General features: G+C 33.7%; 1 protein-coding gene across 1 annotated transcript; it reads right to left on the bottom strand.

Annotated features, from left to right (window-relative positions):
- Window positions 1–4,251: 4,251 nt before the first annotated feature.
- LOC134247682 (neuropeptide SIFamide receptor-like) lies at window positions 4,252–11,777 on the bottom strand. Its single transcript, XM_062730011.1, has 3 exons — window positions 11,468–11,777; window positions 5,231–5,330; window positions 4,252–4,967 (listed from the first exon to the last, which is right to left on the bottom strand). Exons 1-3 carry the CDS (start codon window positions 11,775–11,777, stop codon window positions 4,280–4,282), a joined length of 1,098 nt encoding a protein of 365 aa, XP_062585995.1. The 3' UTR covers window positions 4,252–4,279.
- Between the last annotated feature and the right edge of the window lie 11,360 nt (window positions 11,778–23,137).

Genomic DNA, 23,137 nt, shown 5'->3' with positions numbered 1-23,137 from the left:
TTTGATTTTGCCCCAGGGGGTCAAATGGGGGTCGAAAAATGACGTTTTTTAAGCAAAAAGCTCCGTCTTCCCTGAACTCCTCTTACATTTTACTCAGTAGCCTAATCATCTTTTGGTAGATGGTTGGTGGGGTCATGTAGATGTGCAGTAAGCTTTCGGAATTTTGATTTTGCCCCAGGGGGTCAAATGGGGGTGGAAAAACGACGTTTTTTAAGCAAAAAGCTCCGTCTTCCCTGAACTCCTCTTACATTTTACTCAGTAGCTTAACCAGCTTTTGGGAGATGGTTGGTGGGGTCATGTAGATGTGCAGTAAGGTTTTGGAATTTCGATTTTGCCCCAGGGGGTCAAATGGGGGTCGAAAAATGACGTTTTTTGTCCAAAAAGCCCCGCCTTCCCTGAACTCCTTCTACATTTTACTCAGTAGCCTAACCAGCTTTTGGGAGATTGTTGGTGGGGTCATGTAGATGTGCAGTAAGGTTTTGGAATTTTGATTTTGCCCTGGGGGGTCAAATAAGGGTCGAAAAATGTGATGTTTTTTATGGAAAAAGCCCCATCTTCCCTGAACTCCTCTTACATTTTATTCAGCATCCTAATCATCTTTGGGAGATGGTTGGTTGGGTCATGTAGATGTGCAGTTAGGTTTCGGAATTTTGATTTTGCCCGGGGGGTCAAATGAGGGTTGAAAAATGAAGTTTTTTATGGAAAAAGCCCAGTCTTCCCTAAACTCCTTTTTTGTTTTAAACAGTGGTCTTATCATCTTTTGGGAGAGTTCACTCTTTTGAAATTTTGTTAAAACATCAAGGTCAAGGGGTAAAAAATCATAGCATGTGGGGAGCCTCTTGTTATGGGTAATGTTCACTTGAAATGTGAAGGTCAAATCTCTTCTCAATGAAAAGGAAATACAACATTAATGAAAACTAAGTTAAACTTCAAGGTCAAGGTCACAGAGTCAAAAAGTCATGATACATTTTGGAAGGTCTTATCACAGGTAATATGAATGCCCTTTCATTTATCTTTCAAAATGATCAATTCAAAGCAATTAATTTTTTTAAGGAAATTAGGTCAAACTTCAAGATCATGGGTAATGAAAATCATATTGTATGTAGAATGGTATTGTCCCATTTAATACTAATACAAATATTTAATATAAAAGTCCTATCTCTTCTCATTCAAAATATACGACCATGATGACCAAGGTTAAATTTATTGTGACAGATAGGCAGATTGACAAACAAATGAGATTTAATGTACCCTACCTTTAGCAAAAATGGGGACAATAAATGTCTTTGAGGTTCTTGAGAAGAAGATTTATGTTGGAACAAGATGTGTTTGTGAAACACTACGCGCCCGGCGGCAACAAAGTTAAAAAAATCTTCTTTTAGCATATTGATCACAGTCAAGGTCACAAGGTCATTGACCATAGTGTCATTCGAAAGAACTTAATCAGTGGAGTATGCGTACTAAATATGAAGTCCCTATCTCCCATGGTTCAAAAGTTGTGGCAAAAAGTGTAAAGAGCTATTTTTAGCATATCCGTCACAGTCAAGGTCACAAGATCATTGACCTTGCCGTCGTTTGAAAGGACTTTATCGGTGGAGTATGCATACCAAATATGAAGTCCCTATCTCCTATGGTTCAAAAGTTATGACAAAGTGGAAAAAGCTATTTTTAGAATATAGGTCACAGTCAAGGTCACAAAGTCATTGACCATGGTGTCATTTGAAAGAACTTAATCGGTGGAGTATGCATACCAAATATGAAGTCCTTATCTCTGATGGTTCAAAAGTTATGGCAAAAAGTGTAAAAAGCTATTTTTAGCATATAAGTCTTAGTCAAGGTCACAAGGTCATTGACCTTGAAGTCATTTGAAAGGTTTTTATTAGTGGAGTATGCTTACCAAATATGAAGTCTCTATCCCTTATTGTTCAAAAGTTATGGCCAAGGTTAAAGTTGACAAACAGACAAACAGATAAACAGACAAACAGACAGGACAAAAACAATATACGCCCGGGATCTATCGATCCGGGCGCTTAAAAAGTACCCTGCATATTTAAATGTAAATTGGTTGAAATTAGCCTAGTGGTTCTTAAGAAGTTAATGTGAAAAGTTTGCAGATAAACAGATGGACAACAGAAATCAGTACATTTCAGAAAACAGTATGCTTATAAATAGTTAATCAAGGTGCTTTGGTAGCAAAATAAAGCTAAACTGGTATATCTAATTCATCCGCAGAGCTTAGTATATTTCAATATGCACAACCTTTTCAACTCTTATAATTATTTTTTAAAATTTATATCACCATGTCTCATTCAAGGGAGAACTAGAGATATGACCAGATGTATATCTGTTGAATATAAAATATGTACATGTATTCTGTGTTTTTTTTTAGTAATTTGTTTGTTTGTTGTGACAGCAACTGTTATGGCAGCTTTTGGCAAAGGTTGAAGTTTCTCAAATGTAAGTCAAACTCCAAGGTCAAGGTCAAAGGGTCTAAATTGTTGGTATCAAAGGGAAAGTCTTGTCACAAGGAATACACATGTGAAAAAAGGGAGAAATCCCTAGAACTTCCTCACCTGTTCAAAAGTTATTGCCAAGGTTAAAGTTAAATTGGATTCAACTCTAAGGTCTAGGTCAAAAATAATTATACCTGTTGAAAGTTCACAATGATTACACATGTAAGAGCATGAAAGTCCTAGCACCACCTGTTCAAAACTTACGCCAAGTTCAAGGTATTTTTCTTGTAAAATTGGGTCAAAATCCAAGGTCAAGAGATCAAGAGGTCAAAATTGGTGGAACCCATTAAAAGGTTTTGCCAAAAGAAATTTACCTATGAAATATTCAAGCCATGTGTATAGCCCAATCCACTTAAAAAATATGGGCAAGGTTAAAGTTTCCGTGGACAGACGAAAATACATAAACATAGGAAACAAAATATGTATAAATAGTCAATTGAAAAAATTTTCTACTATTATGGAGTCATAAGATCAATTGTCATTTCAGGTACAAGGAGTCAGTGGCTAGGGAGATCAGACCCCCCCCTGGAATTAGCAGTTATTTAAATAAGACTATATATGTACTGTAGAGAATAAAAATGACTTTGGACATCCTCCCCCTTAGAAAACAGGGACTCCACCATCATTGTTTTTATTATTATTTTTTATTTCCATCTCAGGAAATCTTGGGCTGATTTTTTTGACTGAGGTGTGACCCCCCCCCCCCTTTCTGAAAAAAAAATTCTGGATCTGCGTCTGTTATATACTGAATGTCCGCAACGGGAGATAACTTGACAATGTGAAATTTGTCGACTGTGGCATGCGATGATCTTTGACCATGTTGATTGTTGACCCTTTTTGAACTTCAACCTAACCATTTGCATTTATTTATTTTTATGCAATCTATATGCTAAATCTTGTACTTACCGAATGTCATAGGTCGTGACAACGAATTCATGAAATATAATCCATATAATCCAATTAAAACACAAATGATTTTAACTGACCACACTGCATCGTCAGCATACATGTGCTAAATAATCTCATTCGACAAACCTTTGCTGATTCCTTTGCCAGTATGAATTGGCCGAGGTGTGCCGAGAGGTGATATCTATAAATATGATAATGGGTGACGCAAACCCAATGTGAATGTAGAAAATAAAACTGTTTAGTACAAGAACAAATTTCAAACTATCATAATAAACTAAACTATGTTTTTTAAACAATGTGAGAGTGAGAGAGAGTGTGTGTGTGTGTGTGGGGGGGGGGGGGGAGATAGGCATTGACAAATTAATCGGGTTGTATTTTCAATGGGTTTTTTTCCCGACCAAATACTTAAATCAGTTTGCACATTTTGATAAATTCATCAAAAACGCTTTGTACTAAAATAATATTTTATGTCGTTGAGAAAGTAAATTTAAAAAGTTCCAAATTATGGGGAAATTATTTATTTGAATCTAATTAAGTAATTTACTTCAATCATTAATTAAATTCTGTTATTTCAGACTGGTTATGAATTAAGTATTTTAAAATACATATGTGAGGCTCAGAGTTGATATGGTCATCTGAAAATTTTATGTTCAATTTAACGAATACATGTACGGTGATAATTATAGAATTATTTTGACTTCTTCCTTGGAAAGTCCAATATGAATGAGTGTATATTTAGAGGCAAACACCATAGTGCGGGTATTACTGTCTCATGACAGCATCTAGTTGTAATTTCCAATGTTACCAATATCGTAATTGTTTTCTTCACAAAAGTGCTGGTTAGTGGAAAAATGTCTTTATACAAATGTATATGAACGTTTGTTACCAGAAGATTCCGACAGTATGCCTCCTTTAGGGGTATTAGTTCGCCGGAAATTATATGTATTTGAACTAGGTCTTGCAGGACACAACAGTTTTCGGAAGCCGTTTCTAAATTTTCTGCTGAAAAAGCAGTAAATAATTGGATTCATGCCGGAATTAGATGACCCCAACCACTGGGCAAACGGAATGATAGTATCGTGCAGAAAGTTGTTATTTGTGTCATGGAATGAAATGATCATATTTACTATGTATAAAGGTAACCAGGAGAAGGCAAACGAGAAAACCACTACCGCCAGCATTTTGACAACTTTAACTTTCGATCTTTGAATAACGTTGTTCCCTGTTCTGTTGGCACCTAGTTGTTCCCTATTCCAAACCCTAACGCAAATTCCTAGGTAGCATATGCATATTAGTATCAAAGGAATGGTATAACAACACAGGAAAATCACGCCTAAAAAGTAACCATTTCTTGCCATCTCGCTTGGCCATTTTTCATAGCATATATTGAGCATGATTCCTTCTGTGTATTTATATTCCTCTTCAATGTAAAATACGGCCCATGGAATGATAATTATGCAAGAAGTCATCCAGATACAAATAATAATTTTCCGTAGTTTTGTAGAATCAAGTTTGTATTTCAACGGTGAACAGATTGCAAAATATCTGGAAAAAGAACAAAGAAATGAATTATGGGTGTAACATCATGAATTATGGATGTAATAAGTTGATTGACTTTGACAAATCTGTAAAATGAAATAAATTAATATTTGTCGTAGAATTGCGTCGCTTAGATATGACTAATATCATGCAAGCTGTCTGTAAATAAAATTTGGAGTATTCCGTTTGAATGATTATGTATCAAAGCTCTTGATATTTGGTGTGTCTTGATCAGCTTGCATGTTTATCAGGGTGCGGAGTGACGTTACCTGTCTACTGCGATGACTGCCAGGGTATTTACGGACGCGCATACAGAGACACCTTGGAGGTATGGCGTCACTTTGCACAAAACAGGACCAAATGGCCAACCTTAAAGAAAAGTGAAACATGTAATTTCGTTATGCAGTCTTTTCGAAAACCCACAAGGCTTAGACCTGAAATACATGTACCTGTTACTAGTATCATGGATATGTATGGGTGTTATGAGTGTTTTAAAGAGAATTCTCGTGTGAAAATAGATATTTAACACGTGGTTTGTTTTATGCATATTATTGCTGGTGTAATATAACACATTTTGTGATTTTGTAAATGAAAATCATATCAATAAATTACACATAAATACGTAAATACAGTTACAATTTTCCAACTTTCACCTTAAAATGGGAATCTCTAATAAAAATTCCCGCCATTTATATATCTTTATCAGATATCCCTATAACTGAATCGTGTATGATGAATGTCATATTTATTGTCTTGATTTCTATGAAGTTCCCTTAAGGTATGAAAGTTTATTAATTTTCAAAACTAATCCTCATTTGTTGAGAAATCTGTGACAAAAATTTATGATGTATGTTACGGACAGATGCTTAGATAAACAAGTTGACTTCACATTTGAACAAAATTGAATCCCATCATATGTCATGCCTCACAAAAGAATGTGCTAAAAATTTAAGCATCTTGGATGAGTAGATGCTGATAAAAATACTATGAAAATTTGTTATGTATGGTACAGACTGACGTACGGATAAACAGGAAGTTCAAAATGGATTTGAACAAAAATTAATCCCATCATATTGCATGCATCAGAGAAGATTGTGTTAAAATTTCAAGCATCTGCGATGAATAGTTGCTGAAAAAACTGCGACGAAATTTTGTTAATAATGTATGAAACGGACAGACGCACGGATAAACAGGAAGTTGACAATGGATTCAAACAAAAATGAATCCCACCATATGATATGCCTCAACAAAGAGTGTGATAAAATTTCAAGCATCTGCGATGAGAAGTTGATGAGAAAACTGTAACAATTATTGTTATGTATGGTATAGACAAACGCACGGATAAACAGATGGTTGACGTAGGATTTGGACAAAAATGAATCCAACCATATGACATATATCAGATAAGATTGTGGTAATGTGTTAAAAAATTCAAGCATCTGCGACGAATAGGTGCTGAGAAAACTGATACGAAATTAAATTAGGTACAGACACACAAGAGTAAAACAGTATACCCCCTCTCCTTCGGAGAAGGGGTATAATAAGATATGCAAATAAGATTCAGAAACGTTATCCAATGGAACTTGAGTATTAAGTTACGAGGTACGAGTCTATGAGAAGTGTTTGACTAGCACAAGAAACTTGTTCTAACATATCTTCGGAAGAAGACGCTTTAAACAACGTAAATGATCTCGAAAAAGCCGGGTCAGTCTTGATATACGTGTACAGCGAGTCATTAGCTCCAAGGACAAAAAATAAAAGCAGTTGAATCCAAAATCAAGTGACCAAAATTTTCAAACATTGATGAAAACAAATCGAAAGGAGCTTCTTCCTGTCAGCTAGCAAACGTATAGGAAAAAGTTTCAGCACATAAATTCATGATTGATTGATTGTATGTTGTTTAACGTTGCACTCGAGAATTTTTCACTCATATGGAGACGCCACCACTTGCCGGTGGAGAGCTGCAAATTTTGTCCTCTACTCGGCACTCAGGACCATTGAGCAGGGAGAGATTTGTTTCGTGCCAACACGGGACATCAGTATATACAGTCTCAGATCAAAACCAATATACAGAATTATGTATCTTAGTATAGTCTACTTGTGTGCAAAGTTACCTTGAAATCAGACCAAAACTGTTAGAGGAGGAGCATTTTGAAAAATTGTTAAGACAGACAGACGGACAGACGTACTACTATCGCATAAGCTAAAACAGCAGTGAGCCATACGAAAATCTTTCCACTTATCAATTGGACAATACCCTTACAAGAAGGAAGAGTTGAAGTCACTTACATCCAAATAGGAATTTTCTCGTGAGAGAGAAAAATCACTAGGCTAGGGAGAAAGGGCAACGAGTCAAAGATACTTGTATAACATGGCCTTTCAAGGAATGGTTTGTTCTGTGGTAAGTGCTTGTACCTTGAAAGTTAACGTTGCATTATATATTAATTGATTTGACATTGATATGACCATTTTCAGCACAAGGTATTTTTTTTTAGAAATACCAATAGAACATACTTATTGTCTACAGGATTATATCTACATATTTCCTAGTTGCCCGCGTGGCGCAGTCAATGTGGTTGGAGCGTCTGTTCTAGTCGCGAAGTAAGGAGTTTTTGACCAAAGAAATGAAAGAAAAAGTGAGCTAGCTCACATACCCCACGCTCCCCCAACACTTGACGGTGAAACACATAATGAAAGGCACAGCTAGTGCACTTTAAATACAAAGTATAGGGAATTATTATTGTTTTGTCATAAAATGTCAGCAAAAACTTCTTCCTTTGGCTTTGGCAGACATTTTTGAACAGAGTGCTATATATACATCTTTTGACAAGACCTCCCTTTTGCCCAAAATCCCGTTCCGTGTCAATGCCTTGATCATTCTATCAGATCACTTTCCGGCACAGTTTAACCTAGCTTCAGAACTGTAGCTCTCTGCTTGATAAAATTCGGACAGATAAAGCAGAGAGCTACAGATCCATGCGTTGTTAAAACCGATTTTTTGTCGCATCATTTCAGGTATATTTCTCGTAGTTTATGCTTTTTTACACTCCTACAATGGTATGCGATAATTAATCATATTATATTTTACTCCAATTATTGATACTTTATTTACTTTTCAACGATCCGAAATAGTCCTCTTTGGATTTGGAATGTCGTTTTAAAAGATTCCTATTTTTTACGTCCACTTCCACAAACGGTCCCTCTTGATCTAAATGAACCGTTGAAAGGTAAAAAAACATTTAGGAATAGGAGTTAAATTATTGTTAATTATCGAATATCATTTATAAAGCTTGGGTAAACAAAATATAGAAATAATACCTGAGTGAGCAACAAAAATTGGCGCCGTTAATCGAAGGTTTTTACAACGCATGGATCTATAGCTCTCTGCTCCTGCAGCTAGGTTTAACCATACTTATTTTACATAGGAGCAGGAATGCTATAACTATCACCGTATGAAATTCACCGTGTTATTCATAATTCATTTTGGACTCTCAATGTTATATTTAATTTTTGTTACAATGTGATATTTAATGAAATAATTTAGTTTTAAAATTTTTATTTTACAAATCGTTATTACGTTATTAAAGTGTTCCTTTTTTTAATTACTGAATGAGGGACAGAGTGTTAATGCCCAAGGACCGTTTAATCCCTTATAGAAATATTATGTACTCATTTATTTTTCGGTGTTCTTTATGTCCATACTATCAAAGCATTACATTAATGTTATGCATTACTTTTACTCATTGTCAACACCTGTCATTTTAAACTAATTCTTCAATTCCTTATAAATACATGCAACATCGTCAAACTTTACATTTCAGTTCGAAGGCTGGGTGTACTACTGGCCACGTCCGACTCGTTCCCCTTCATGTTCTATTTCTACTTTTAACAGTTTGGAGGCTATGGCCATGTCCAACTGGTTACTGTTTATTGTTGTTTCATAAAAGTGCTCATTTCCATCGTTTGGACTTATCTTTAATAAAATCCGAAACCATATATTTCTCTTTACTTTGGACTTCTATATGTAACATTGGGAAGATACCTAGGAATTCGGCTCTACTACTCCCGCCACAGCGCCACTCATTTCCCTGCCGACGTTCCCTCTTGTCCGATCAACAACAACACATTTTTTGAGCCCAAACTACGCGGTCATAAATGGTGGTTGAATCCTAAGGGTATAACAACGCCTGGGGCCACTGCATATATTTTGCAATGGTCTGATCACAAACCTCTCCAGCTAGCAAGTTCCCCAGTGATATGTTCGACCAACCAAGCCCAACGATGGAAAACAACTTTGCTGCCATAGCCATGGACAATTGTACTAGATCACCATATTTCATGCCTTCCAGATGGCAAACCAGAAAAGAATTCCAAACGAAATTTCCAGGATATTCTGACATTCTACACCAAAATCTTTCTTTAAATTATCAAGAACTTGCTTAAAAAATATTCGGTTACTGACTTAATGTGCAAATAAATGATGCAAATATCTAAAATATTAAGACATAATGATCATATGTGTTCCGTTATGCCATCATTTAAACGTTATGGGATATGTTTTCATTGATTTTGGAGAAGGAACACGTACGTCTTTGTTCATCTGTCTCAAAGACATAATTCTAGACCGCCTAAGTAACATCAACTAGAGTTGTTTGTAAAACACTTATGCTCCCTCCCCAAATGATTGGAATTTTTCTAAGTCCAAGGGGCCTAACTCCATCCAAAATGGTTGATCATACCCAAAACATATTCTTAAGCTTTTGTTTAATATGTAAACCAAATTCCATTTCAATATAAGCAAGCTCTGCAAAGAAAATGAACAGGCACTGCAAATAATTTGAATTTTCTAAGTCCAAGGGGCATAACTCTATCCAAAATGGGCTTGATCGTACCAAAAACAGAATTTGAAAAAAGATATTCTTATGATTAATCGCCCGCATGGCGCAGTGGTTAGAGCATCTGCTCTAGATTCGCGAAGCGAGGTGATCCTTACATCGCGGGTTCGACACTTACATTTTTAGGCTTTGGTCTGGCCGGACTAGTGCTTCTTTACTTTTAATAGTCCGCGGGCAATTTTATGAGTCCGTGAAAAATATAAATAAATAAATAGAATTAGCATTGCAATGGTTTTTTTTTTAAATAAACAAAGCATTTACATGAAATGTTTTATACAGTGTTTCGTTGAAATCACACGATCTTGAAAAATAATTGTCCATAAATTGTTTCAACTTATGTCAAATTATATCCCCAAAGTCTTTTTCTTTTAAAAGGTACTAAAATTCAAAAGTTAAAAAAAATAATTTTTGTTGGGTCACACAAAAAATAATCCTATGATGATATCGCTATTTGCAATGGCGTGAAAATTACATTTATCGCATATATCTCATTATGAAGAACAAACCCGAATTTTTTTTTTTCCACAACAAAGTACTTGTACCTGACTCGGACAATATTTTACTTTTTAGCCTTCGTTACTAAACTTCCTTTTAAAAAAAAATTTTAAAAAAATATCTGACTTTCCTTTATTCTTTTAAATGTGCATATTAATATAAAATTACTGTGGTTTATATTCAATTACTTTCTTAATTTTAACAGATATATTATGACAATGAAAAAAAATACTCTGGTTTGTTCTTCATAATTAGATATAACCGATAAATTTATTTTTTTTCAAAGGTGACCACGACAGATCTTGACTTCCCGTCAGGAACTTCTGTTTGTCAGTAAGGTTTTTGATCTATGTTTTCCTCGTAAGGATTGTTGTAATAAACTATCAAATCAGTCTTATTATCTATTTTTATATATTTTCTATGTAGTGAAGTACTTTTATTGTGTAAGATAATATGTGCCTGTTTCGGATTAAGTGGCTTTAATCATGATTTACTTGCATACCAATGAGTCCTAAAATTAAGCGCCAAGTTGACTCAGAATTACTTATCTTCCCGCCAATAAGCTAGAAAGCTAAAAAATACATTACAAGGTTTTCCAGTGAAAGTTGTCGAGAATTGAACAGCTGTAAATTCTATTTTTTTTCATTAGAAAACTTTATTAGTCCGTTTGGACTAAGTTAATTAAAATAGCCACAAATTTTATTAGTCCGAATGAAAATGTATTAGTCTGAGACTAACGGACTAACGTTAATGTCGAACCCTGGAACTCCACTGTGAGACGTGAAGACCGATCCTTCGGAAGAGACCTTATACCTAGATATTCTTATGATACATTCGTATACCAAATTTCATTGTTGCAATATGTGCAACCTCTGCGTGGAAGGTGAACGGAAACTGATGGTGGACCGATAGACAGACCGACCGACAGCAGCAAAGCAATATGCTTTTCCTTCTTTCGAAGGGGGTATAATAAATTACTCAGTGTTATATCATTCCAGCTTCAAGTTGTTTTTCTTAATGAAACTTAAACAGTTTATTTGTTTTAACAGTCGTAATTGTTTCCTCGTGCTGTTGCTTTACAAAAAAAGAATGTCGGCTTGGTACAATTAAACTTACCTAAGTAAAAATTTGACAACAAGGTGATTGGAAGATTAAAAACTGCAACAAGAATATCCGCTACGGCTAGGTTAACAATAAAGCAGTTGGTCACTGTCCGCATGGCCTTGTATCTAAACACAACTGTTACCACCAAAAGGTTTCCAAAAAGAGCACACAAAAACACAACGCAGTAGGCAATCGAATATATAGCAATCATATACATTGGTTGTTTCAAAATGAAAAGATGTTTTACACTGATATTACTTGCATTTCCGCCTGGACCTTGCGGTGTATTTTGCAAAACAAAGTAAGATAATGTGGAAGTCATGGTGGAGCCACAAATCACGTTATGCTTCTATGTCCGTGATAATAAATAATGGCCGATCCTTGGTTTTGTTAAAAATTGATTAGTGACTTGCTTTATCTCTTCGAGACAGCACGTGGTACTGATGGACAACGTAGCGGAAATATAATGAGCGAAACTTCCGAGATGTCACTCATTTAAATCACCTTCAGACCATTACAACTCTCGAGTCTTTCTGGCGTCCACAAAATTCAATATTCGATTTCTACGACTATATAAGAGCACAGTACTTCTGAATCAATTCAAAAGTCAGTGTATCTTGTCATTATTGCTAACTAACACCTTGTTCTTATCGTTTAACTTAGCTTCCCAAGACATCTACAGAACAATTACAACTCCAAAAGCAATTTATATCTCTGAAGAATATAATAAAATCTATGAACCCACGATCTTGGATTTCCCAAGTGTATTTGAATATATTCGCAAAAGATCAAAGGTAATCAAATTTGATTCCCAGCAAGACAGTTGACTTGAATGTTTTTGATGGGACACACGCACATCTTTAGAAATAATTATCTCTAAACATGGCCTCGTCTGCAAAATAAAATTCGTCCATCAAAATTCTTTACATTTCAAGATTATACTAATGTCTGAGGTATTATATATTTACTGTTTTTGCAGAAAGTAAGCGTATTAATTTAAAGCAGATAACATATTTTCCTGTATTTTTCTTAGAGTTAAATCCCACAAGCTCCCTTAACATGAAAAAGTCGTTCGAGATACTATTGCGTTATATTAGCATGCATGAATTCTTCAGTTTTCTGGCTTTGAATTTCCGCTAAATGTAGTTCGTAATATTCCAGTATCTGCATATACAATATGCCAAAACTTAATTTCCTCCATATTTTTGGAGTTAGCTGCCACAAAGTCAAATTTTGTTTTTTATGAGAATCAATTGACGTTACAGTTGTAATTTTATTAATGCTCAACCATCAACAATCTGCGCCGATCACGCTTTTTAGGAGAAACACAATTCCCGTCCCTGATGCTTAAAATGTTGAGGAAGACAAAAATATTCTGGAATTATCGCACATTCTGCTTATCTATTCTTCGGTTGATAGATTTTCAGGCTTTGGATTAAGGCAATGACAAAGAGTCATTGACTCGTGCGTGATGTCATAATTTACCGAGAATGGTTGTGAAGCTGTATCCATTTCCTTCAATCGTACCATGAAAAGCCTGTATACAGCTTACAATGTACAAGAAGCCAATGTTTGCTGTAAAAGTCTAAGAAACAAGGGGTTAAAATCTGCGTTGATAGTGACCCTGTGTACAGTGACACAATACTTTTTCTTGTACCATCAAATTTTCTTCCCACGTAAAATGCACAATATATATGAAATAATTCTGTGACAGTCTTAAAAAATATGCACGCTGTAAGCAAGCTTTCATTGGGCTTGTTTGTCGATCAACGTTAATTTTAGCGATTTATAACGTAATTTTTAAAAAATCGACGCTCAAAGTTTTCAGGTGCAGTGGTTCCCTCGTTTTAGGTTTTATTTACAACGTAAATCGTGTAAAAGTGTTAAGTTTTATGTATGTCTGTATAAATTCCATTTGCAAAATAATTTTTACGTCGTACAAACTGAAGTAAGCTATAATCGTTTAAGCCATGTAGTAAAGTGATTTTGTACTTCAGTGCATTGAAATAAAGTAATTAGTGAGAAAATGATCATTCAACGCATCTTCTATGCCGAAAAGCATGTTTATTGATTTTTCATTAAAATTCAATTCAGGATTTTGTGCCAAATTACTTTTCTCTACCGGCTTGATTGGAATATATAGTACTACAAAAATCATTCTTGATATAGTTTTTTGCTAATCTGAGCTGAAAGCTCAAGTGAGCTTTTCTGATCACCCTTTGTCCGACCGTTCGTCACAAAACTTTTCACATTTTCAACTCCTTCTTAACAAGCACTGGGGCCAATTTTACCCAAACTTGGTACAATGCACCCTTGGATGAGGGGACTTGTTAAATTGTTAAAATGAAGGACCAAGTCCCCTTCCAAGGGGAGATAAACCAGAAAAGACAGAAATAAGGCGGGGTTATTAAAATCTTCTCAAGATCCACTGGACCAAAAAAGCTGAAACTTATGTGGAAGCATCCTGGGGTAGTGTAGGTTTTAAATTGTTCAAATCATGGCCCCGGGGATAGGGCGGGGCCACAATGGGGAATCCAGGTTTTACATTGAAATTATCTTCTTAAGGACAGATGATACAAACAAAAAATGGATGCCCGGATTGGTATATAATTTTGACCTAATTTCACTGAAAATGATGCAAATAATAAAACAGAAAAGCTGACAGTTGTGTGGAAGCATCCTGGGGTAGTGTAGGTTCTAAATTATTCAAATCATGACCCCCGGGGGTAGGGCGGGGCCACAATGGGGAATCCAGGTTTTAAACTGAAATAATCTTCGTAAGAACCACAGGACTACAAAAGCTGAAACTAATGTGTAAGAATCTCGGGGTCTTGTAAATGCTAAATAAGCGGGACCAGAATAGGGAATTCAAGTTTTACATTGAAATATTTAGGAAAAAACTTGAAAAATCTTCTCAAGAACCCCTGTACCAGAAATATGGAAGGGAATTACCGCCAAAAGTCTATTTATCTTGTTTTTATTCTTATTCTGCCATCTTCTTTATTCTTTGTTATTATCGTAACTATATGTCACTTTATTGTTTTCATATTCGTCTTTATTGTCCCCCGCTTGAAAAGTGGGGGATATTAATTTGGGTTTGTCCGTCCGTCCGTCCGTCTTTCTGTCTGTCTGTAACGCTTTCGTTTCCACACGATATCTCGAGAACCCTTTGAGCATTTGCAATGAAATTTAGCACAGCAACTCCCTATGGACTAAAGAAGAACCCTATTGATTTTGAGGTCAAAAGGTCAAAGGTCAAGGTCATAAATAAGCAAATTCTGTCTGTTATAACACTTTCGTTTCCACGCGATATCTCTAGAACCATTTGAGCGATTGCAATGAAATTTTACATAACAACTCCCTGTGGCCTAATGAAGACCCCTATTGATTTTGAGGTCAAAAGGTCAAAGTTCAAGGTCGTAAATTTATACATTCTCTCTGTGTGTAACACTATCATTTCCGGGCGATATTTCAAGAAGATTTTGAGCTTATTCAATGTAATTTTATACCAAAACTCCCTAGGACCTCTCTCACCCCTCTCAAAGTGCCCTGCCCCGTTTGTTTTATTAGTATTTATAGTATTACATGTCGCTATTTTTAGCACAGGGGCATGAGGAGAGTTATTGCGTATAAAACAGGTATAAAACGGACTTTATGTTCTTATTACATCTATTAGAACTGTTTAATATAGGCTAAATAAATCAAACACCATGGGTTGTGTAAAATTTTGAGAATACCGAACATGAAAACATGAATATATACATGTATGTGACTTCAGTTCTGCATATACTTGATATCATTTAAAGCGACTCCGTGGTCTAGTGGTATGTCTCTCGCTTCGCATGTGAGAGGTCCCGGGATCGAATCTCGGTCGATCCTCTTTTTTTTTCTTTTTTTAAAATACTTTTCTTTTTTTTTTTTTTTTTTTACTAAATGATAGTATTCAGCATGCGAAATGAAAAATTTATGAGGTTATAAAATCATCATTACAGTGTGATAAATATTCCATATAAAAAGAATCATAAAGAATAAGCAATCAAATCTTTATATGCATATTGACATACATGTATTTTATTTGCTTCAGTATACATGTATACATTTAATAATTCTACAAATTCAGTCAGGGGGATCCGACTTTTTCCCTAAGCGGGGGACACGAATTCTCTGAATTAGCTTGTTACATTTCACTTTGAAATTTTATCATTCTTCGTTTTGTCCTTACTTCTATGTTGCTTTATTCTTTTAGATTCGTTCTATTTTCTTTTAAATTGATACAGTTTCTTATAAAAATTATTACGATTATCTCTATTACAAACGTCAATTTAATCACGCAAACAATGAAGCATATTAAATGAAAACGAATACAAGTTGTCCGAATTTAGTGCGGCATTATAATGCTAGCTAGGTGGCAGGGTGTTCGCTACGAGTGTTGGTAAAATTAGGTAAGTAAACCCGGGCCGGGGTTATTCGAGATTTTTCAATTTTCTGCGTCGCCGGTAAAACTCAGTTTGTGACCGTTAAATCAGCATTAACGGTCGCAAATACCAAATTACAAGATAGTTATTCCCTAAGTTTCGAACTTGATACTCGATCTCGGATTGAGCAGAGGTTAACTATTTCACCATCGCGTGTTTGTCTGTCAACATACTCGATCTCGGATTGAGCAGAGGTAAACTATTTCACCATTGCGTGTTTGTCTGTCAACCCGTCTTTCTGTTTGTCCGTAACATTTTCGTCATAGTTTCCTAAAGAACTACTCATCGCAGTTGCATAAGTTTAAGCATGTCACATAGTGGTATACATTTTTTATAGAAATACGATGTCAAATTTTTTTTTATCCGTGCGTCTGTCTCTATCAAATTTTATGCGAAATATTCGTCAAAATGAGAGGGTATATTCAGTTCAGAGCGGGAGCTTTGCCAATGCCAGAGCATTCACTCACAGATCTAGACATCTATTTTGTTTGCTTAGTTTGACCTACAACATGTGCCACGAGGAATAACTCAAATCGAAAATACTTTATCCAAAACTCTGCTATAACAATAATGAATGAATCGATTTCTTCGTTTCTTTGTCAAAACTTGTTTATATCTTCGTGTTAACTCCCTGACTTTGCAATTTTTTTAAAGGACGGGTATTCGACGGGAAATGCAAGTTTCGCCGAAGTGCAAATTGGATGGCTTTTACTTTATGAGCTTTAGCTGTGACATTTTTTGGTTCGCACATTAACAGTAAGGATTGATTTTAAATGGATAATTCTTAAAAAAAAGTATTCGATATGTGCAAAAACATTCGTCGTTGAAAGTAAGGGGCATTATCTCTTCACTATTTCATTACATGCATAAAGTGTCAGACTGAAATGGCACATAGTCATCTAGAGGATAAATGATTAATCGGTCACGACTTTTTGTTTTTTTATGGAAACTAAATGTAACATTACGTCGGAAAATACGTTATCCGCAAGGGTGATTAAAATGTTTTTGATACAAAGAGGAAATTTAAGATTAACGCTTGATCAGGAAGGCCTTGGAAGCTATTACTTTTATGCCCTGGTTTTCATTACAGCGACATTTATTTCTACTACACAAGAGTAAAACAATTCTTCCCTGTTCATTGCACATCTTAATTAAAAAGAAACGTTTTTCGTTACCATTAAGATATGATAGAGAAAAAATGGAAAAGTGATACTCTAGAATACTTTTATACGTAAATTTTGTTTTGAATATGATACAGTACAATTTATACCAAAATAAGTTCGCGAGATTGGTATTTGGTACACATTAGCGAGACAACATTTTCACAAATTGTAATATTGCTGCATATAAGCTAATAAAATTCTGAGCAGAGTCGCTTAGATACGCAAAAAGTTATCGCGAATATAAAGTAATTTTAATTATTATGTAATGTGTATACTTTGTATTACTTGATATCGTTGCACCTAAAATAATTATATTTTGTGTGCATTTTAGAATGAAGCAAAGCATTAACACAATGTGATTTTTGGAAAAAGAAGTATAAGCAGAATTTTTAGCGAGGATTTTATTTTGGCATTATTAGCGAGGGTTCTGAGATCGGTAAAATTAAATACCGCTAAAAAATAAAACTTCGTTTAAATTGTAATAGCTTCTTTTGTGAGCATTTTAAAATCGCTAAAATTACTTCTCGCTAAAAATAAATACCATTTTTAAGGACAAATCGCTAAATTTGCGTCTGGCTAATATTTCCACTTATACGGTATTCTTATGTATATTTCTTTTCATAAACAGCACCATTTTAAAAAGTACACTTTTTATTGCAGTCACTTGTTTATATTCTCATCAGGCTGATATTTATTTAAATGATTCATTGCTTATATTTACATTTTTTAACTCTCTACCTTGACTGCAAATGTGATTTATGTATTATCTTTCGTGTAAGCTACAGTTACTGGAAGAGCCAGCGGTAACAGCTTCTGATCAATGTGAGCGTTATTTTTTTTAATTTGGCTTATGAAATTGCACTTCCTCGGCGTTCAACAATTGTGACGTCAAACTAAAACGCATGCTTGAACCTTTTGGCACCCTGTCCGTGTAATTGTGTTTTGAATGCAATGGATTTCCATTCACTTCATATACAGAAAATGATTTTAAATGAAATAACGCTCCAGAAAATTGAATGTTTAATTTTTTTCAGAATGTTCGACTCCACATACTAGAGGACTATGAAAGCAGGCCAATAAGCAGTAAATTTTCGTCAACGGGGAAGACCGTAAAATATTTTGCACCATCACTCCTAGATGGGGACATTGTCACAACCAGCACATTTAAGCGTGAAAATGCACTCAAACTGAAACGAGAGAAGTATTTGAAGGTGATAAAGGCACAGGTGTCCACTAAATATGGAGTCGAAATGAAGAGTGACTCTATCGTAAGAATTCTAGATTTTTTATTTTTTTAACTATTTTTAAATAAAATGTTTTTCATGTTTACACGATAAAGAAATTGTGTATGTTTGTCTTTCTTTTAGGGTTTGTATATTAGGGCATGCATATGTAAAAAGATATTAAACATTTTACTTGCAATTTAATTTAAATGGAGTATCATGTAAAACTTTTGATTTTTGCCATGGTTCGTGTTTTAAAATCCAAAAGCCATGAAATTCACAAATATTGAAGATAATTTATACTGGCACCATTGCTTATCAAAGGGCAGATTTCAAAGCATTAATCTATTTTTAACGTCAAATCATAAATGAAATGTGATAAATGTGAATAAAGCATCAAATAACCTGAAATTATCTATTTTGAATTTTAGAGGCCCCTTTAAAATTTATTATAAGGCCAGCATCTTTTTTTGTTTGCAGGTTTTTATGAACTTTTAATAAAAAAGTCCTGAAGGAGAAGGAAATTAATTTTTTTTTATTTGATAAATCAATTATGAACATTTGTACATTCTTTTTATAATAATCAATTTATAACAGTTTTCCTTACCACTGGACACATAATGCTTACAAATAAAAAAATTACAAATAGGAAAGTAGTAATTTAATTGCTTATTTCATCAATTTTGATCATCTGCCAGTTTGGGCAAATGTTATATATATTTTGTGATGTTAATTTTTAATATATTTTAAAAACAATTCTTTAAAAGTCACATTTATATTATTTTAAAAGTATATTCAAAAGATTTTTTTAATCTGTATTAGGTGATATGTGTAATATATTGTTCTAAAATTTACTTGATGCCTAAAATTCTTCCTCAAATGGACTTAACTTCTCCCATAGTTTTATTTTCTCTATACATCTGATGCAAACTTTGATAAACTTTTTTTAGTATTAATATGATTTTTTTTTACTGTAAGCTATAACAGAGACCTAAATATTGTGCAAAGTTAATGCAATATGCAAAATATTTGTATTTTGTTTCAATGATTTTTTTTTTTGCGGAATTATTAAATTGGAATTTACATGTTTTTTTATTAAAAAACCTTATACTTGCAGGCAGGAAACTATAATTGGTAATGCAGATACTTTTGAAACCAGATGATAAAAAAAACTTAAATAGATTATCTCCATTTATTCAGAATGTCATTTTGCAACAAAGTCACATTATGTTCAGCATTTTATTTGTCCTTTTAACATTTAGAAACGTTTTGAATGGCACAAAATACATTTATAAATGCCAATTTTACATCCAAATTCCAAAACATACAAATCAATATTTAGTCTTTATTTACCCGCCGTTTCAATATCAACCACACGTAAAAACATGCGAGTTCTGTAAACTTGAAATTTCTATTCGAAAAAAAGGCTAATATGATTTTTTTCTGATATATGTTTGATTCAGAAAAAAATTGTTTTTATTTTTTTTCTGAAAATTCAAAACCTTGATCTGGAGGGTTTCTGTAAAACCCTAAAAAGAAAATAAATCCTGGCCTATAATATGTAATTAGATCATTAACCAAGTATATTGTACACCAGGAGCAAAGGATAGCATGTTGGTCATCAAGAATTATGCATTTCACTATATAATTATTTAAAAAGATTGACCCCCACCCTAAAACCCAGCATCTGAAACCCGACAGATGACCCTGGGGACATATAAATTCACAATTTTGGTAGAGGCACTATTGTTCATCATAACTAAAAATATGACGTTAACGTTTATGCTGGCGAATACCCAGGAGCAGAGAAGAAGATTTTCAAAGAATTCATGTATTTTCACTATAAAATCTTTTAAAAATGTGCCACTTTTGGCTAAGTATTTTAACCTGGTGTATGATCAAGTAACCAGAAGGTTCTAATTTGGGCCATTTTAAATTTTTAAATTTTGGTAGAGGCACTCTTGTTCATCATAACTATGTAAACTATTAGTTTATATCTAATAATACCCAGGAGCAGCAGAATTCTAAGATTTTCAAAGAATTCATATATTTTCACTATATAATGTTAACGCATTTGCGGGTACATCTAACACCAGAACCCCTGACCTTTTGAAATATTAATAACAAAAATTAAAATTCACAATTTTGGTAAAGAAATTTATTTTTATGCACTCTTGCTCATCATAATTATGTATTTCTTTTGGTTTATAAACTTATATACACCATTTTCAAAGAAGAAGATTTTCAAAGAATATATATGCATTTTTTTCCTTGGTACTACCTAAAACTTTTATTAGCCCCGCCCTAGCACTAGAACCCCTGACCCCAGGGCCATGAATTTCACAATTTATATAAATAACGACAACATTGCTGGTTACAATCATGCAAATAGTTTGACACACAGCTTGATGTCACACACACACAGTATATGATATAAGATATTTTAAAGATTGCATTAATTTTTCAGTGGTTTTGGCCCCAAATTTTTCCCTAACTTGAAAACTTAAAATTTCCCATATTGTGTTTACATAAAATACCTTTCATTTGTCAAATTCAGACAATTTATGTTCTCCCTTCACCCATAGATGCTTTGTGCCAAATTTATATTTGATCAATTGGAAATTCATGTCAAACATTGATTAACCAAAATTAATTGAATAAATGAAAATGTTCAAATGTTAACGGACACAAGCACGACGACATTATAACATAAGTAAAAAATAATGTAATACAATAGGTCACCTGAGTTTACTCAGGTGACCTAAAAAGATATTAAACATTTTACTTGCAATTTAATTTAAATGGAGTACGAGCTGGTTAAAACCTAATTTGATTTTTGCCATCAAATTTATATTTCTTTCTTTCATAAACTTATAACACCATTTTCAAATAACAGAGTTGCAATTTTGAGAAGAATATATATTCAAAAAATTATTTTTCCTTGGTATAGAGATAAAACTTTTATCTAAAGCGCTTTCGCCCCATCAAATGATGAGCCCGCATGGGGCGAAAGCACTTGAGATAGAAGTTTGAGTTTGTCATTTTAATTTATATAAATAACGTCAACAACATTGCAATGACGCCACACTGCTAATAGAGGTAACAATTATAGAGTCAAAGTTAAAACACACAGACACAGACACACATACACACACACACAGATATATGTATATAAATATATATATTATCATATTATAATATGAGTTCTTTTATTATTTCAAGTCGAAAAACGTTATTTATTGTATTACATGTGCAGGATGTGAACAATTCTATATTGGGGAAACTGGAACCACACTACGTACACGTATCCGCATACACAAACAGCACATTAACCAACCTGAATACCGTAAAATAAATGTAAGCGGACATCTTGATATTTGTGGCCGGGGACAATTTTCAGTTTTTCCATTTTACCAACTTTATACAGACAATGTGGTGCAAAGACGAGAAAAAAAGAAATACTTTATAAAACTGTTAAAACCATCACTAAATAGTTCACTTTAGACATTTTTATATTTTTGTAAAACACTGACATTTGCATACAAACAATATGCTTATTTTCTTTTAAGGGGGCCGACTATAGTTTCCATTGCGCAATATTTCGCGCATCATAGTAAAATGAAGCGTATTTACGGTTTTAATGCAACTTTTTTCGCTTAATTATCAAAAGTATATAAATATATATAGATATATATATATATAAAATGTAATTACAATTTGATAAAACTGATTTTTTAACCGATTTTGCAATTGATAGGTAGGTTGACGTCGTTACAGTGTGTTTTTGACGTTCTGATAAAATGTGGCCCTTAAAGAATGGGGTAATAAAAATATTATTAAAGAAAAAGTAATAAACATACGCTTTTGAAATTAAAAACATAGAAATTTGAGAATATCTCCAATATTTTTACTATGCTTTCATTTGAATCCATTGTGTGCGTCATATTTTGTAATACTCTATAAAAATAGTAAAATTTGCTAATTTTTGGCATTTTGAGATGCCCCCCTCTGGTAACAAGACGGTAGAATTTCGTGTTTCTAACATATATTGTATAATATAGTATTACTCATCAAATATTATAGTTTGAACAAAATGTCTATTGTAGTATTTGTATAATTTGCTTTAAAGTGGTTAAAATTGGCATTTTCCTATATAATCCTATAGTAAATGTACCTGTATTTTGAGACGGTCCCTCAAAAATACCTGGACGGTAGATTTGCCCCAAACTTTGTATGTACACTGAAGTTAATGTAAGTTATATATGATATAAGAATGAAGAGGTTTGCTATTGTAGTTTTCACACAATAAAACTATAGTCGGCCCCCTTAACTCATGTAAAAGTTTCTTCTTTCAGTATTGTGACGTCATTGTATTGTTTTTGACGTTACCACCAGGTAACGTTATTACGTCACAAGTTTAAATTGTTTAAAACGTCTGAAGAAAACAATGAAAGCGCTTACGTTTTAACAAGTGTTGCCTTTTTTTTTTAATATATATATATATATATATATATATATATATATATATATATATATATATATATATATATATATAATGGAGACAAACTGGATACTGACCCAGGAGGAGGAGGCAGCGAAGATTAGATTCATCGCGCCGAAGATCATGACGATGACAGAGGCCGCCTCTGTCTCTTTGTATTGACGTCTATCACTTGGACATGTTGTTGTCCAAAGTATATGTTCATTTATGTTTTCTTTACTATATATTTGTTTAATATATGTTGAATATTTTTGATTATTAAAAAATTTGTTAACCGGCAAAACGAAAACATTAAGTTAAAATTATCATGAAAGTTTTAT

The sequence above is a fragment of the Saccostrea cucullata genome, unplaced genomic scaffold (assembly GCF_032062105.1).
Source record: "Saccostrea cucullata isolate Sc308-1 unplaced genomic scaffold, CSIRO_AGI_Scuc_v1 ctg2937, whole genome shotgun sequence".
NCBI classification, from domain to species: Eukaryota; Metazoa; Mollusca; class Bivalvia; order Ostreida; family Ostreidae; genus Saccostrea; species Saccostrea cuccullata.
Note: the sequence above shows the minus strand (reverse complement) of the source record. Positions and strands in the feature narration are given on the sequence as shown.

Bases quoted from the DNA above. Each gene is read 5' to 3' on its own strand.
- LOC134247682 (XM_062730011.1), bottom strand. From the start codon at position 11,777: ATGACTTCCACATTATCTTACTTTGTTTTGCAAAATACACCGCAAGGT. The intron at 5,331-11,467 runs GTAAGTTTAATT...CTTTTCTTTAAG, and splicing joins GTTGTCAAATTTTTACTTAG to GTTGGCCATTTGGTCCTGTT. The intron at 4,968-5,230 runs GTAACGTCACTC...TTCTTTTTCCAG, and splicing joins GCAGTCATCGCAGTAGACAG to ATATTTTGCAATCTGTTCAC.